We start from the raw sequence: 16,314 nt of genomic DNA, 5'->3' as shown, positions 1-16,314 counted from the left end.
TATCTTTAGCCCATTGTATGTGCTTGCTTCCTCTGTCAAGTATTAATTGACTATATAGTTATGGGTCTGTTTCTGGGGTTCCTATTCTGTTACATTCATCTATGTGTCTGTTTTTATGCCAGTACCATGCTGTTTTGATTACTATGGACTTATAGTACAGTTTAATATTAGGTAGTGTGATTCTTCCAACTTTGTTCTTTCTTAGGATTGAGTGGCTATGTGGGGCCTTTTGTGGTTCCACATAAATATTTGAAATATTTGTTCTGTTCTGTGAAATTGGAATCATGATAGGAATTGCATTGAATCTATAGATTGCTTGGGGGTAGTATGGACATTTTAATGATGTTAATTCTTCCTATCAATGAACACGATATATGCTTCTACTTATTTGTATTTTCTTCATTTTCTTTTGTCACTGTATTATAATTTTCTGTTTTTAGGTCTTTTACATCCTTACTTAGGTGTATTCCTAGGTATTTTATTCTTTCTGAAGCCGTTGTGAATGGGATTATTATCCTAATTTCCTGTTAGTTTGTTATTGTCATATAAAAATGCATCTGATTTCTGGATATTAATTTTGTATCCTGCTACTCTGCTGAATTCATTTATTAGTTCTCATAGTTTCTTGGTGGAATCTTTGGGGTTCTCTATGTATGGAATCATTTAATATGCAAATAAAGACAGTTTTACTTCTTCCTTTCCAATTTGGATGCCTTTTATTTTTTCTTCTTGCCTGATTGCTATGGCTAGGACTTCTAGTACTATGTTGAATAAGAGAGGTAAAAGTGGGCACCCTTATCGTGTTCTTGATCTTAAGTGCAAGACTTGTAGTTTTTGCCTGTTGAGTATGATCCTGGCAGTTGGTTTGCCATATATGGCCTTTATTATGATTAGGTATGTTCTCTCCATTCCCATTTTGCTGAGAGTTTTTATCATAAATTGGTGCTGGATTTTATCAAAGGCTTTTTCTGCCTCTGTTGATATGATCATGTGGTTTTTGTCCATTTTGTTTATGTGCTGAATCACATTTATTGATTTACGAATGTTGTACCAACCTTGCATTGCCAGAATAAATCCCACTTGATCATGGTGAATGATCTTTTTGATTCACTGCTATATTTGGTTTGCTAATATCTGTTGAGGAGTTTAGCATCTATGTTCATCAGAGATAATGGCCTATAATTTTCTTTCTTTGTAGTATCTTTATCTGGTTTTGGAATTAGGATAATTCAGGCCTCATAAAATGAGTGTGGGATCCTTTCCTCCTCTTAAATTTTATGAAATAGTTTGAGAAGCAGAGATGTTAGTTCTTTTTGGAACATTTCATAAAATCCCCTGTGAAGCCATCTGGTACAGGTCTTTTGTTTGTTGGGAGTTTTTTGATTACTACTTCAATTTCACGAGGTGTAGTCTGTCTATTCTGATTCTCTGATTTCTTCCTGATTTACTTTTGGAAGATTGTATGTTTCTAGGAATTTATCATTCCATCCAGGTTGTCCACTTTGTTGGCATATAGTTGTTCATAATATTTCCTTTGTATTTCTTTGGTGTCCGTTGTTATTTCTTCTCTTTCATTTCTGATTTTGTTTATTTGATGTGCGGGGACAACACTCCAACCAATGGAGCCACCTGGCCAAGGTTGATTTTTGTTTATTTGGGTCCTTTTTTTTTTATGAGTCTGGTTAAAGGTTTGTCAATATTGTTTATCTTTTCGAAGAATCAACTCTTGGATTCATTGATCTTTTGTATTGTTGTTTTAGATTCTACTTAATTTATTTCTGCTCTGATCTTTATTATTTCCTTCCTGTACTCACTTTGGGCTTTGTTTGATGTTCTTTTTCAAGTTCCTTTAGGTGTGAAATTAGATTGTTTATTTGAGCTTTTTCTTATTTTTGAGGTAGGTCTGTAATGCTATGAATTTCCCACTTAGGATTGCTTTACCAGTGTCCCATAGCTTTTGGATTGTTGTGTCCTCATTTTCATTTGTTTCAAGGTATCTTTTGATTTTTTTTCTTGATCTCATCATTGACCCATTCATTATCTCATAACATTTTATTTAGCCTCCATGTCTTTGAGTGTTTTTCAGTGTTCTCGTGGTTGATTTCTAGTTTTATAGCATTGTGGTCCGAGAAGATGCTCAATATGATTTCAGTCATCTTAAATTTATCGAGGCTTGTTTTGTGTTCTAACATGTGGTCTGTCCTAGAAAGAGTTCCATGTGCACCTGAAAAGCGCATATTTATACTCTGCTGCTTTGGGGTGAAATGCTCTGAAGATACCAACTCCAGTTGATCTCATGTGTCATTTAAGGACGGTGTCTTCTTGCTGAATTTTTGCCTGGAAGATCTATCCATTGTAGTCAATGGTGTATTAAAATCCCTGACTATGATTGTATTTCTATTGATCTCTCCCTTTATGTCTATCAAGATTTGCTTTACACATTTAGGTGCTCCTATGTTGGGTGCGTAAATGTTTACTATGTTAGTATCCTCTTGTTGGATTGATCCCTTCATCATTATGTAGTCTCCTTCTTTGTCTCTTACTATAGGCTTGGTTTTAAAGTCTGTTTTGTCAGATATATGTACTGGTACCCAGCTTTTTTCCTTTCCATTTGCATGAAATACCTTTTTCCAACCCTTTACTTTTAGTCTGTGTGTATCTATTGATCTGAGGTAGATCTCTTGGAGGTAGCACATATGTGGGGCTTGTTTTTTTATCCATTCAGCTACCCTATATCTTTTGCTTAGAGCACTTGAGCCTTTTACATTTAAGGCAATTAATGATAGATACATATGTAGTGACATTTTATTATTAAACTGTTTTTCTCTGTGTTTTTTCTCTCTCTTCTTCATTTTCCTCCTCTTCTTCTTTCCCCTCTTCCTCCTTCTCCTTCTCCTTCTCCTTCTCCTCCTCCCTTTAACATTTGTTGCAGTACTGGTTTGGTGTTAACAAACTCCTTTAGCTTTTTCTTGGTTGGGGAGCTCCTTATTTCTCCTTCAATTTTATATGATAGCCTTGCTGGGTAGTGTAGCTTTGGTGTAGGTCCTTGGTTTCCATGCCATTGAAAATACCTTGAGTATTTCACACCATTCACTTCTGGCCTGAAATGTTCCTATTGAGTCAGATGCCATTCTAATTGGTGCTCTCTTACAGGTAACTACCTGGTTTTCTCCTGTGGCTTTTAGGATTCTCTCCTGTTTTTGATCCTTGTCATTTTAATTATGGTGTGTCTCATTGTAGGCCTCTTTGTGTCCAACTTGTTTGGGACTCTCTGAGCTTCCTGGACTTGTGTGTCTTTTTCCTTCACCAGTTTAGGGAGGTTTTCATTCATTATTTCTTCAAATAGGTTCTCAGTCCCTTGATCACTCTCCTCTCCTTCTGGTATTCCTATGATGTGGATGTAAAGTCTCTATCTAATTAATTGCTTGCCTCTATTTCACCTAGTTCTTCTTTTGGAGAATTCTCTTTTCTTTCATTTGGTGTCTGTTTCTTTGTCTTCCAACTTTGGCTGGTTTTTGATTTTCTGCCTCAGCCCTTAAACTAATCCACTGTTAAACTGATGAGTTGTTAATGTAATCAAGTTATAGTCAGCAGCCAGGCTTAAGCTTCACAGGGTGGGGCAGAGTACTTGTTGCAGGGGGCCCTTGCTTCCCCTCAGGCTGATGCCATTCAGATATGAGCGTTCTGCCTGAGAGTAATGGCTCCCAGAGATCCTGGCGTCTGTTCCTTCAGTTCTTTCCCCAGAGGCACCAGCCTCAGACTCTCCTCAAGTATCTCTAGTCCACTCTGCCCTCCCTCTGCTGGAGCCCAGGGTAAATGGCTGCAAACCAAATTTTGTGCATTGGTTATTTAAGAGGGTCTCTGAGTCTCCAGCTGTCTCTCCCTGGCTAACAGAAACCCAGCTGCTTTTCACAGCTGGATGTCACCTGTGTTCCTTTTTTGCTCTGATGCTATATGCTGGGGACCCCAGCTTGGGGTTTAGATCCCATACTTCTCAGGGGAACATCCCAGCCACTGAAATATCCCTCCAGATCTTCAGCTGCCACCCTTGGGAGCTCAGCCAGCCCTCTTGTGTCTCTGCACTCCATACCTGTCACATTGTCAAGTGGTTTTTTCTGTCTATCTGTGGTTATAAGGCTTCTCTGCTGCTAGTATTCAGTTGGTTGTTCTGGATGATTTCTCTCCAATTTAGGTGTAAATCCAGATTGGTCTTGGGAGGAGGTTAGTTTAGCCTCCAGTTACTCCTCCACTATCTTGCCTTAGCCCCTATTTATTGGCTTTAAATAGTTGATTTTCTCCCTCTTAAAGGAGAGTATCACTAATTTGATTTCACAGCTGAATGCATTCAAAATAATATTTTTATATGATAATTTTTTTGTTATATAAACTTTTCCTTGGAAATATGTATTCATTTTGGCTGATGTTATTTTGAAGAAATAAGGTTGCATACCATCAGAATATTCTGAAAGTTGTTATCTATGTTGTCAAGTAGAATTTCAAAGAGCAATTTTTGGTACTCTGTAAGAATTATAGGAAAGAACCCTTCAGTAGAATGTGTCCATGACAAATTAGTATCACTTCTCTTTCTGTAGATAGAAACAATGCACATACCCTATGTTACTACATTTGAAAATACTATGATATTTAAAAATAAAACTCAATTTGATAATTTTATTTCAGAGTAATACATAATAAAAACACAAAGGACCTACTTTTGTACTCTTAACAAATAAATACATTTTCCCCAAATTACTATTAAAATTAATTTGAAAATCTTTGGTATGAAAAACCCGTTCAGAACTGATGCGCTATTATGACTTCATTTATATGTGGAATCTGAAGAACAAAATAAACAAACAAAACAGAAACAGGCTCATAGACATAGAGAACAAACTGAGGGACTGAGGGTAGTCAGATGGGAGGGGGTTGGGGGTCTAGGTGAAAGGATTAAGAAGTACAAATTGGTAGTTAGAAGGTAGTCACAGGAGTAAAGTACAGTATAGGGAATATAATCAATACTATTATAATAACTATGTATGGTGCCAGGTAGATACTAGAATTATTGGGGGAATCACTTCATAAATTATATCGTTGTCTAACTGTTACTGAACCCAACCAGTAGAGGTCCTACCATTCCCAGACCTACATTTTGGGAAGCTACTGGGTGGTAGGGGTCACAGTGATGTATCATTCTTAAAACTGTGGTTTCAATGAAATCATCCTACATTTCTACATTTTCAGGGATTGTAAGATTTAATTTTACGTATTCATTGATTTTGAAAAATTCATAAATGGGTAGAAATAGAATATGAACCCAATCATAGTACTTTAACTTGGCCTAGTCCCCCAGATTTCTAAGCCCTAGTTTTTTGTTGTTAGTTGTTTTTAGTTTTAAGAGTTGAATTGGCACTTTCCTATGTCTTGGAAAATTTGGCTGACAGTGTATGGGAGTTTATAGTTACTAAACATGAAAAGATATCCAGATGGCATTATCATTTATTTGCATAAGATATGGGAGATCTGCTAGATTTAGGAATTAGTTTCATACCAGACATTGGAAAATTGATATAAAAAGACTGGCCAACTACACCAATAAATGATAGTTAAGTGCCATTATTAAGTGAATAAAGGAGCATATATTAGTACTTCTGATAACAACCCTTATGCTCAGAATATTGATATTTTGATTATTATTTTTGCAGGCAGATTTTTAAGGCATACCCCTCAGAAGTTTACTGCTTCTTCACATATATTCATGTAGTTTTGAAACTTTAACTTTAGCCTAGCTTTTCCCCCCATTTTTAATTTACAAAGTTTTCATTTCAAGTTTGAGAAAAGTTTATTGCATTTTATTTTTTTCAAATATATTATAGTATATAATTCTGTTTCACTTCAAGGAGTTACTTCGTGACATTTTACTTTGAATAATCAGTCTTCTAGGTTATATCTTTAACAAGTGAAGTATGCCTTCCATTTTATAGCTTTTTCATACAAATATCCCTTCCTGGTTGCTTTACATTTTAAATATAATTTTACCAGAATTAATATACTAATCAGTTTTTTGAGCAGCAATTTGTTTTTAAATTTTTAATTTCTTTAAAATTAAATATTTAAAACTTTATTGTTTATGTAGTAAATTACTGAAATTTAATTATGTCAGGTACTGTTTTGAGTACTAAGGATAAAGCAGTAAAAAAAACCAGACAAATTCTCTGACCTCATGGCATTTTGCATTCTGACATGGGGACACAGACCACAAATAAAAAAGAAAATGGCATGTGGAAGGTTCCAGCAACACCACTATGAGTCCTGGTGAGTCCTGGAGCCGAGACTCCAAACTGAGGGCTGTGCTGATTTGCTCTTCTCCAGGCACCCAAGAGAGGGTGAATGGGCAGCACAGCTGGACACAGTGGATTATCCTGTAGGAAAGGGAACATCCTGCTTCATTCCACACATACTGGAGCTGCAGAGGACCTTCAACTGAGCATGTAACAGTGGGGGCTTTGCAGCCCTGAGTGTGGCTCTAGAGGAGGAAAACATCTTGTAACTACACACCAGCTGTGCCGCTACAACTGGAGACCTTTTGAGAAGTCAAAAGGAGCTATTGGTCCTAGGTAGCTCTTACAGGCAACTTAGAGAGTTTCACCAGGGGTCAGGGGTCAATCAGTGGACAAATCTATTTGACTTTCTTCGGTCTGCCCCCAGGAGTCTAAACATAAGGCTTTCCATCAGTGACATGAATTAATGGGCCTACCCATATTAAAAAAAAAAAAAGAATAAATAGAAATTTGTTCATTCATTGACTTCGGTCACCTTCTTCCTGAGGTCGGACATGTTCATTTCTCACCAATCAGATTCTGTCAACCTTGGGATGAACCAAATTGTCCTTTTCCCAGAGTAATAAACTTCCAAAAGGCCCAGGAGTCACCATTTTGCTATCATCAGAAACTTCCAGAGCAAAGGAGGATGACTGTGGATTATCTAGTGAAAAGTTAGTGAACACATTCCTACTCACCCAGGTTGTCTTAAGAAGCAGCAGCAGCGATCACAATGAGCTAACCTGACCATCATCATGTTGGTGCACTTCACCAGACCCAGAGGCATAGCAGTCACAGTCTAATCTCTCGGGCTTCGGAATCTCCGAGGGGAGACCTGTCTCCAGGGTCAGACCTCTCTTCAGGGGGAATTGCTCATTCCCTCTTCCATATTAATGGCTACCAGGGTTTCTCCTGCTTATCACTACCCCTGGCATTATATCCCAGCAAATCTCTTAGGTCCACTCTGGCACTCTGGGTCTTTGATCAACCCATCAGTTCCATTTTGTTTGCTTGTTTTCAAGCCTCATAGTTTCTTTACTGTTGTTTTATATAATCAGTGTTCGAGTAAAAAGGTAATGTAGCATAGGCATAATAATAGGGTTCTCATGGACATACTAGATGAGTCTGGGAAGACTTTAGAGAAGAGAAGGCATTTGAGGTATGGATTGAAGGGCAGAGAGGCAGGGAAGAAAGACTTTCTTGACCATGGTGTTGTGGAAGGATAAAAGGGTTTCAGGTGTGTTCAGGCAATGGTGAGTTTTGTGTGGTTAGGAGTATATGAGAATAGTAGGAGATAACTTGGGAGAGGAGTGTTGGAATGGGTGCTTCAAGCTTACATAAGGCATGAACTGACCTATTTTGTAGGGGGAAGCAAAGCAGGGCATAAGTGACCTAGTCCTGATCATAATTTTAAAGTCTCTTATAATAACTCCTATTTGCTTTTATATTTAATGACATTAATGATATTTTTATCTTTCACTTGCATGTCTTCAAATCATTTTCTCCAATGCATTATCTAATTTTATCTTAGTATGTAAGTGACACATATCTGAAAATACTATAGTATTCTAATATTTAAAGTTGAAGGGACTCAGGTATTGAGAGATTATATGATCTACTCACAGTCAAATGGCTATGTTTAGAGTACCTCCAGATTTTCTGATTCTTAATTCCATATACTTGTTTGATGTTATTTGTATAAATACATACTTTTGGTCTTTCCCTCCTCCCCCCTCAAATTATTGTTTTTATTTTCTCTATAGGACTTAGCCTTTACCCTGAAAGAGAGACAACAGTTGAATATTCATGGATTGTTGCCACCTTGCTTCATCAGTCAGGATATCCAGGTCCTGAGAGTAATTAAAAATTTTGAGCGTCTGAACTCTGACTTTGACAGGTAACACGTTCCTGAAGGTGATTTTATATTTCACTTAGGCAATTATTTAGTTTACTTTTTATTAGATGAGAAGGCTACAATAGTTATTTTGGAAAGAATAGTCGACTTTGAGGAGAATTTGCCTGTAAATACAATGATTTTAAAAAATTTACTCTGTATAGGATCACTTGAATAAAAAAAATGTTCTGTTCTAAACTGTTATCTTCAGAGAGACTACTTTTCACTTGTGATAAAATTGTTGCTGTAAAGGTAAATTAGCAGGAAATGCCACCCTAGACAGAGCAAAACAAGTTAAAGTGGTTTTTAGTCAGACTATAAATACATTTTAGTTGAAAGCGCACTTTTTCAACTTCCAAACATGGTTCTAACCCTATTATAAATGTAGGCCACTTGCTGTGTCTAGAATTCAGTTTCCATGTTTGCACAAAGATAAAGATAACATTGTTCCCTCCCTGTGTAAGGAGATAGCCCTAGGTTGAAATTCTGTCTGTATCTTACTCACAGTGGGGCCTGCGTGAACCACCACAACCACTGGCGTGACCACAGTATATGCCTTGCCTTCTGCTTTTGACTCTGCCCTTTTTTATTGAGGTACTGAGCTCTCTAAACCTCAGGTTTTTCATTTGTGAGTTGAAGAAAATAATAGTTATTTCAAAATATTGTGTGAAGTTTAGAAGAGGTTACTAACTCAATACCTAGTAAGTATTTGTATTAGTCAGGGTTCTCCAGTGGTCTTCAGAGAAAAAGAAGCAACAGGATGTGTGTATCTATCTACATACACATACACCATACTCTGTTGGATGAAGATATACATTGATTTCAAGAAATTTCGTTCACATGATTGTGGAGGCTGGGTAAGTCCTAAATCAGTAGGTAGACTGGCAGGCTGGAGAACAAGGCTTGGAGTTTGAATCTAAAGCAGACTGCTGGAAGAATTTCTCTTTGCTAAAGGGAATAATAATGACAATGGAGTAGCAGTCCAAATTCCCATTGATAGGCAGGATCAATCACCCCAGCCATCACTGTAACTTCCTTCTTTTCCTATTGGTTCAGAGGCATGGGGTGTCCAGTGTGGCTAGTGGCAGCTGTAACGTCCACCTCAATGGAATAATTGTCTCCTGGTGGAAACATCCTTCCCTTTGGAACTAAGACTTATTGGCCAGCAGAGCATAAGATCATGAGGACAGGAAGCAGAAATTTTGCTAGTGGGTCACTGGGGATAATAGTGAGTGGTGCTACTTCTCTTCCCACCCTTGGGTTCCTGGATCTGTGAATCCTGGCTGTGAGAGAAATAGTATTATCTTGGACACTGATTTGGATCATATATGGCCTCCTGGAGAACCTTGCCCCAGTTTTACAAGGTATTACCACCTAGCTAGTGCTGTAACTGAGTCTTCAGAAGGCCATTCCACCTTTCCATCATGCCAGCTGCTTTTGGATGGTGGGGAAACACGGTAAGATCAGTGAATTTCATGAATACGGGCCCATTGCCTCACTTCATTTGCTCTGAAGTGAGTCCCTTGATCAGCAGCAATGCCTTGTGGAATCCCATAATGGTGGATAAGGCATTCTGTAAGTCCTCAGATGGCAGTTTGGCTGAAGCATCGTGTGCAGGGAAGGCAAATCTGTATCCAGAGTAAGTGTCAATTCCAATGAAAATAATGCTGCCCCTCCATGATGGAAGTAGTCCAGTATAATCACCCTGCCACCAGGTAGCTTGCTGATCACCCCGGGGAGTGGAGGCCCAGCAGATGTGCAGTGCTGGTCTCTGGCAGATTGGGCACTCAGCAGGGTGAAAAGCCAGGTCAGCCTTGGTGACTGGAAGTCCATGCTGCTGAGCCTGTGATAACCTCCATTCCTGCCATGGCCACTTTTTTCTTGAGCCCATGGGTGATAACAGGGGCAGCTGGGGCTAGAGGCACACTCAGTTTGTCCAGTTGTATGTTTTTGCTGCTACGTAGCTTTCTTCACAGTCCCTTTCACTTGTTCCTTAAGTTCTTCCTTCAGCTTCATATGTTTTTGCTTTATATTCTTTTCCTGGGCCATTCTGTCAGCTACCTCATAAGAGCAGGTGGCTTTCATATTTTTCCCATGGATCATTCTTCAAATAGACAAACAGACATTGAGCTCATGCTCTTTTTAGATACAGAGATTGTAGACAATGATCTCTGCTCTCACTGAATTAAGGTAAATTATTTTTAAAGATTATTTCAAAACAAAATTAGTATGTTAGAAAGTGACAAGTGCTAATAAAAGAAAAGAGAAGGTAGAATTGGTTAAGGAGTATTGGTATGGGCAGTTTGCATTGTTAAATTGGGTGATCAGGATGGAGTTCATTGAGAAGGTGACTTAGGAGCAAGTAGCCAAAGGTAGTGAGGCAGTTAGCCATGAAGAAATCTGAAGAACAGTGGTGTTCTTTAGCTGGCATGTCAAGGAGGGCAGGGAGACTTGTGTCTGGAATTGAATGAGTGAGGGGAAGCATGGTAGGTTGGGAGGGGAAGTTGGGTAATAGAGGACAGATTATGTATTTGAAGGCCACTGAAGGACTTTTGCCATCATTCTGATTGAAAAGGTTTTGAACAGAAAATCAGCATGATCTGAGCTATATTTCAAGATGACTGTCTGCATTGTTGAGAATAGAATGTAGGCTGGAAGAATTTTTAGGAAATAATTACAGTAATCCAAGCAAGAAATAATGGTGGTTTAGATTCAGACTGGTAGCGATGAAGGTTTTTAGATTTTGGATATATGTTAAAGGTAAAGCCAACATAATTTCCTAGTATGTTAGAGATGGGTGTTAGCTTTCAGCGAATAAGGGAAAACAGTAAAAAGAAACAGAAAAGAAATTGCAGACAAACAGAAAACCAGTGTGACAGAAGGAAAACCAAGAGAATATGATGGCCCGGAAGACAAGTAAAGAGAGTTCGTTAAACCTCTAGGGAATGCCACTTGCACCAAATGTTCTGGTAAGTAAAATAAGATGCGGTCTGAGAACTGATCATTGATTTAGCAATGATGATTGACTTACATATTGCTCGATCAGTTTTAGAGTGTCTAAAAGTCATAATCTTCCCAAATACTAATTTTTTCCATTGGCGTCATCCACCTATTTGCCCAGCATGAGAATCCTGTCTCTCTGACATCAAGTGCTGTATATTTGCAGCTATTTCAGGGAGTGGAAATCACTCCAAAATGGCTAGTATGATTATTAAGTACAATTTTGAAATATTCTTTTAAGTTGTACCAAGCAGTTTGAGTTTTATTCTCTAAACCATTAAGGTTACAGGTAACATGGTAAGGTGGTTGTTTAGAAAGATAAGTCTGGGTCAAAAATTCCTTTAGAAGGAAAAACGCCATTTGATACAAATAATAAAAAAAGTCCCTTGGACTTGCCTACCTTAGTGGTTTTTAGGGTTAGTGGTGCATTACTCATTTTTCACTTTATTTCCCTTGGTTATCAGCACTGAAAGTTAAAGGATGAAGTCTTTATATTTACTTAGTTAAATTAATGCTATATGTGTAGTTCTTCATTCTTTGAGGTATTTAAGAATATTTCTAAAGTCTTTTTCGATCAGATGTTTTCTACGTGACCTAAAAAGTACTTCATACCTTGTTGAGAAATGTTTAATTAGATTTCCAATCAGCTATTTCATGACATTGTTGGAATATAGATCTCATTTTGTCCAATTTCCACAGGTATCTTCTCTTAATGGATCTTCAAGATAGAAATGAAAAGCTGTTTTATAAAGTGCTTATGTCTGACATTGAGAAATTCATGCCTATTGTTTATACTCCCACTGTGGGTCTGGCTTGCCAGCAATATAGTTTAGTTTTTCGGAAGCCAAGGTATGTAAACTTTTATTTTAAATATATCTTGTGTCTATTTTTTAAAAAGTTTTTGCAATAAAATATTGAATGGAATCAAAGTTTAGAAAATTTTAATCTCAATCAAACTTCATTTAAAAGAACATTAAATATAAGCATGCAAGATTAAAATATAGTATTTTCTTTCTAGATTTAAGACAAGGGGAAAGTATTTCTAAACCAATTTAGGTTACTTTTTACAGACAGTAAATGAACTTGTTTTTTATTTGGTAAGAAAATAATTGCTCATAATTACTTTGTCTTTGAGATGTTAATTACTACTATTATATATACATTTTATAAGCTAAATCAAGGATTCCAAATTTTTCTGAAAATAGAATATTATTTTCTAAATTCAGAGTTGGCATTAAAATGGTTTTTTTGATTTTCCTTAAATGAAATAGTAGTCACCTTTAAAGATGAATACAATTTGCCTAAATCCATAGCTTTCCTTTATTCAGTATAAATACTTTTGAAACGAGGACCAATTGAAGTAAATAAATATTAATACTTTTAATATCAGCAACAGCAAAAGCTCAAGTTGAACATATTTGTGCTATGTATATTCTGAATTTAAAGATGAAAACAAATGTTTATAAGTTTATACTATAAATATAAAAGACTTTGAAAGTATTATCATTAAAAGGATTATTTCAGAGGTAATATTTGAAGGTTAGATTGAATATGTGGATTTTACATAGATATATGGATGTCGTAGTATATAGCATACTTATGCCACATTGCCTTTGTATAAATAAAAGAATTAGCCACATCACCCCCTGTATAAAGAGAAGAACTAGATCAATATTGTAGTATTCTATTAAATTACATTAGTGGTGCATATCTATTGCATTACATAATGGTGAATAAATTTTTTTCATAGAAGGACAAAAGTTAGTATTTAGATGGTAAATGTGTTGTGAGGAATAATTCTTTTTGGGTATATGAGTATGTTATTTTTAATGATATAAATAATACATATTCACTAATGAAAAAAATGAGAAAATACAAATATACAGACTGAAAGAATTTAAAAAATACCTAATGTCGTCATACCTGAAACTGTGATCCACACAAGCGCATACTGCTGTCCTTACAGAAGGGGTCATGCTGTATAAACTGTTACTTACCTATTGTGTTCTCTGAGTGGCATCGTAACATCTGTCCGTATCTGTAAAATACAATTCTACATAAAGAATCTTAGTAAACACATAATTGTAAAAAACTTGGCCTTTTAAAAGTCTAATTTAAGTATATTGAAATTCTAACTTTTCTATGAGATGCTGAGAAATGCTAATTATAAGAAATGTAGAAGACCTTAGCTCAGTGTTTGGGTTGAAGTTGACATAGAAATCTCAATAGCAAAAATTATTTTTGAGCTCTTACATACTACATGATTTTCTAATGTCTTGGGATACATTGGTGTATGTAGAAATCTAAGTAGAGAAGACAGGGAAATAAGAAATGAGTGAATTGTCTAGAATGTTTGCAGGCAGTAAGTGTTAAGGAGAGAGAAAGAGTGGAGCAGGGAACAGGGGATCTGGAGTGTCCGTTGTTTTGAGAGGGCACAGTTGCAACTTTTAAAAATATCTATTTATTTATTTACTTTTTTCCATCACCACTTATCCTTCCTCCTCCAATTTTAAATAGAGTGATAGTGTAGGACTCATTGGAATGTGACACTGGAGGAGTGATGGGGGCATCATGCAGATACAGGGGAAACACGTGCCAGGCAGTAAGAATGGTCAGTGCCAGGGCCAGAAGTGGGAACTTGCCTGGAGACCAGGTGCAGCCTGGAAACCAGTGAGGCTGGAGTGGAGTAAGAGAGGGGGGGAGTAGTAGATGCGATAATAGATGTAAGGTAAATGAGAGGGTGCAGAACCTGTAGTTCCTTGAGTGCTATTATAAAGAACATTGGCTTTTACTCTGAAGTGGGTAGAAGAATGAGGTGGCATGGTTAGCAGGCTACTTATTGCAGTAAAAGCCAGTGAGAGATCACAGTGGCTCAGACTAGGAGGGTAGTCATGGAATTAGGGGTAAGAGTTCAGATTCTGGATAAAGAAAAAGAAAGTCATAAGGATTTTCCTCTTGAATTGGAGGTTTCCTAGAGCAGTACTTTTTAACTACTCTGGAGTAGTTTGCCTATTTTCACTTTCTGGTTTTGCCACTTGTTTTAGTTTCAAATAAATTATTTAATCTTTCTGTGCTTCAGTTTCCTTCTCTGTAATATAGGGATAATACTACCGCCTGACATCCTTTATCCACATTTATTTTATTTTATTTTTATTGAATTTATTGAGGTGACATTGGTTAATACAACTACATAGGCTTCAGGAGTAAAATTCTATAATATATCATGTATATATTGTATTGGCTGTTCACTATCCAAAGTCAATTCTCCTTCCATCACCATTTATCTACATTTTAAAAATAGAAAACATTAAAAGAAATCTCCTTTGGGATACCACCTGATCTATCTGAATCCATTTGGTAACAACACTTGAACTGAATTTATAATCTTTAGCTTAGTGTAATTTGTTTTTGTTTAGAAGTATTAATGCATTTGATTACTGGGGGCTTTGTCAGAAAAAAAGTAGATGGATGGATGGATGGATAGATAGAATGATAGGAGAGGGAGAGGAGGAGGTGGGACAGGAGGTAGAAGAGCATTTGTAGCAAAATGCTCACAAATGTTGAATCTAGGTAGGTAGAGTATTCATTGTGTTATTCTTTCAATTTTCCACAATATTTGAAATGCCAGTAAAGGAATGCTTTACTCACAAAAAAGTAAGGTTTCTAAAATCATTTCTTTTTTTTTTCTTTATGTCTAGTATTTAATTCAGCTTACATATTTTCTTTAGACTTTAAAGAACTGTGCCAAGTATTGTAACATCTCAATTGTATATAGGTATAGTCTGATTAATTATTGAAAATGTCACTTTTTTTCCCTTTTTTAAAATTTTTATTGTTATTCAATCATTTCTGTATGATCTCTATGGCAATTTTCTGTCATGTTGATTTTTAATGTGTATATTTTGTTAAACTTTTGATGATTTTAAAGTTGTTTAGTAGAGTAGTTCTCATGGCTTCTCCCATAATTATGAAAAGGGAACTTGTTTGAAAATGTATGTGGCATAAATTTAGACATTGTATTTAATTGGAAAAGAAATGGTGATTATGTTTGAATAGTGATGGATCTTTTGGGCACCAGTTAGCATATATAGAATTTTTTTTAAAGCCAAGATTGACAAACATCTGTTAAACCTTTTCTGCTGCAACAGCAGATATTTTAAGATATTTGGAAAGTGAACAGGAGGATTATAACTCTTATTATATTTACTTTGTAGATTTATAGTAGCAATTAAGAATATAGGTGAAAGTTAGGAGTTATTATAATTACAGAATGTAACACAGTTGCACACAGGTATATCTTCGGATGTCATACTTTTTAATATATCTTAACGATATTATACTTATCTCTGACTAGATATTTATTTTTGCATTTTGAATATGGCATTAAAATCTAGCTAGATATCCAAAAATAAATTCTTATGTGAATACCTCTACTTTCAATATTTTTTTCCTAAGATGTGATGCTGGAATATCCATTTATTGGTTTTGTGTACAATTTCTTTTCTTTTTGGCATAGATAATATATGTGGTTTTTTTCAACCTGTCATGGATAATCATTTTTAAGACTGTGTTGAGCTTGCCTGGCATATCTCCTTCCCATGTGCCCATAACATTTTGGTTTTTGCAGATCCAGCATTTGGTAGTGGACTATGCTTATGTCTGATTGTGGTTAATTTGTTGAAAGAGGTGTAATTTTTGGAAGTTAGAGACAATTGTTTTTGTATTTTTGCAGAACGCCAAGCTTACTGTGTTAATTAAATTACTTGTATTCTGTTAATCCTTTTTTTTTAAAAAAATGTTTTGTACAAATTAATGATGCAAGTATACATAAAGGACAGCTAAAGCAGATTTACCTAATTTTTTGGAAATGTTTCTACCTGCTATATTTTACACTGCATTTTCCAAGAATCATCTTCCTCTAATCAGTTCTTATTAGCTACATATCATTTTATCATGCCTTTGGCAATTCATGTTTCTATTGTACTTTTGATATTTCTAATGTTCTATCAAAATACTCTTGGTCTTTTTTGTTAGCACTTTACTATTCATTAAATCCCAAATAGTTTATAAGCATGTAGGGAGAAGGGATCATTTTTTATAAAT

At 36.0% G+C, this 16,314-nt stretch overlaps 1 protein-coding gene across 2 annotated transcripts in view; it reads left to right on the top strand.

The window, feature by feature from the left end:
* The window catches only part of ME1 (malic enzyme 1), a 180,993-nt gene that overhangs the window by 21,158 nt on the left and 143,521 nt on the right, over window positions 1-16,314 (top strand). For both annotated transcript variants that reach the window (XM_053913887.1, XM_024576670.4), the window contains exons 2-3: window positions 8,081-8,214; window positions 11,911-12,060. In XM_053913887.1, the coding sequence (XP_053769862.1) occupies window positions 8,081-8,214; window positions 11,911-12,060 (284 nt within the window). The remainder of the gene's footprint in view (window positions 1-8,080; window positions 8,215-11,910; window positions 12,061-16,314) is intronic.

Source organism: Desmodus rotundus, chromosome 11 (genome assembly GCF_022682495.2).
Source record: "Desmodus rotundus isolate HL8 chromosome 11, HLdesRot8A.1, whole genome shotgun sequence".
Lineage (NCBI taxonomy): Eukaryota > Metazoa > Chordata > Mammalia > Chiroptera > Phyllostomidae > Desmodus > Desmodus rotundus.
The sequence above is the reverse complement of the archived record's forward strand: the minus strand, read 5'-3'. Positions and strand labels throughout refer to the sequence as shown.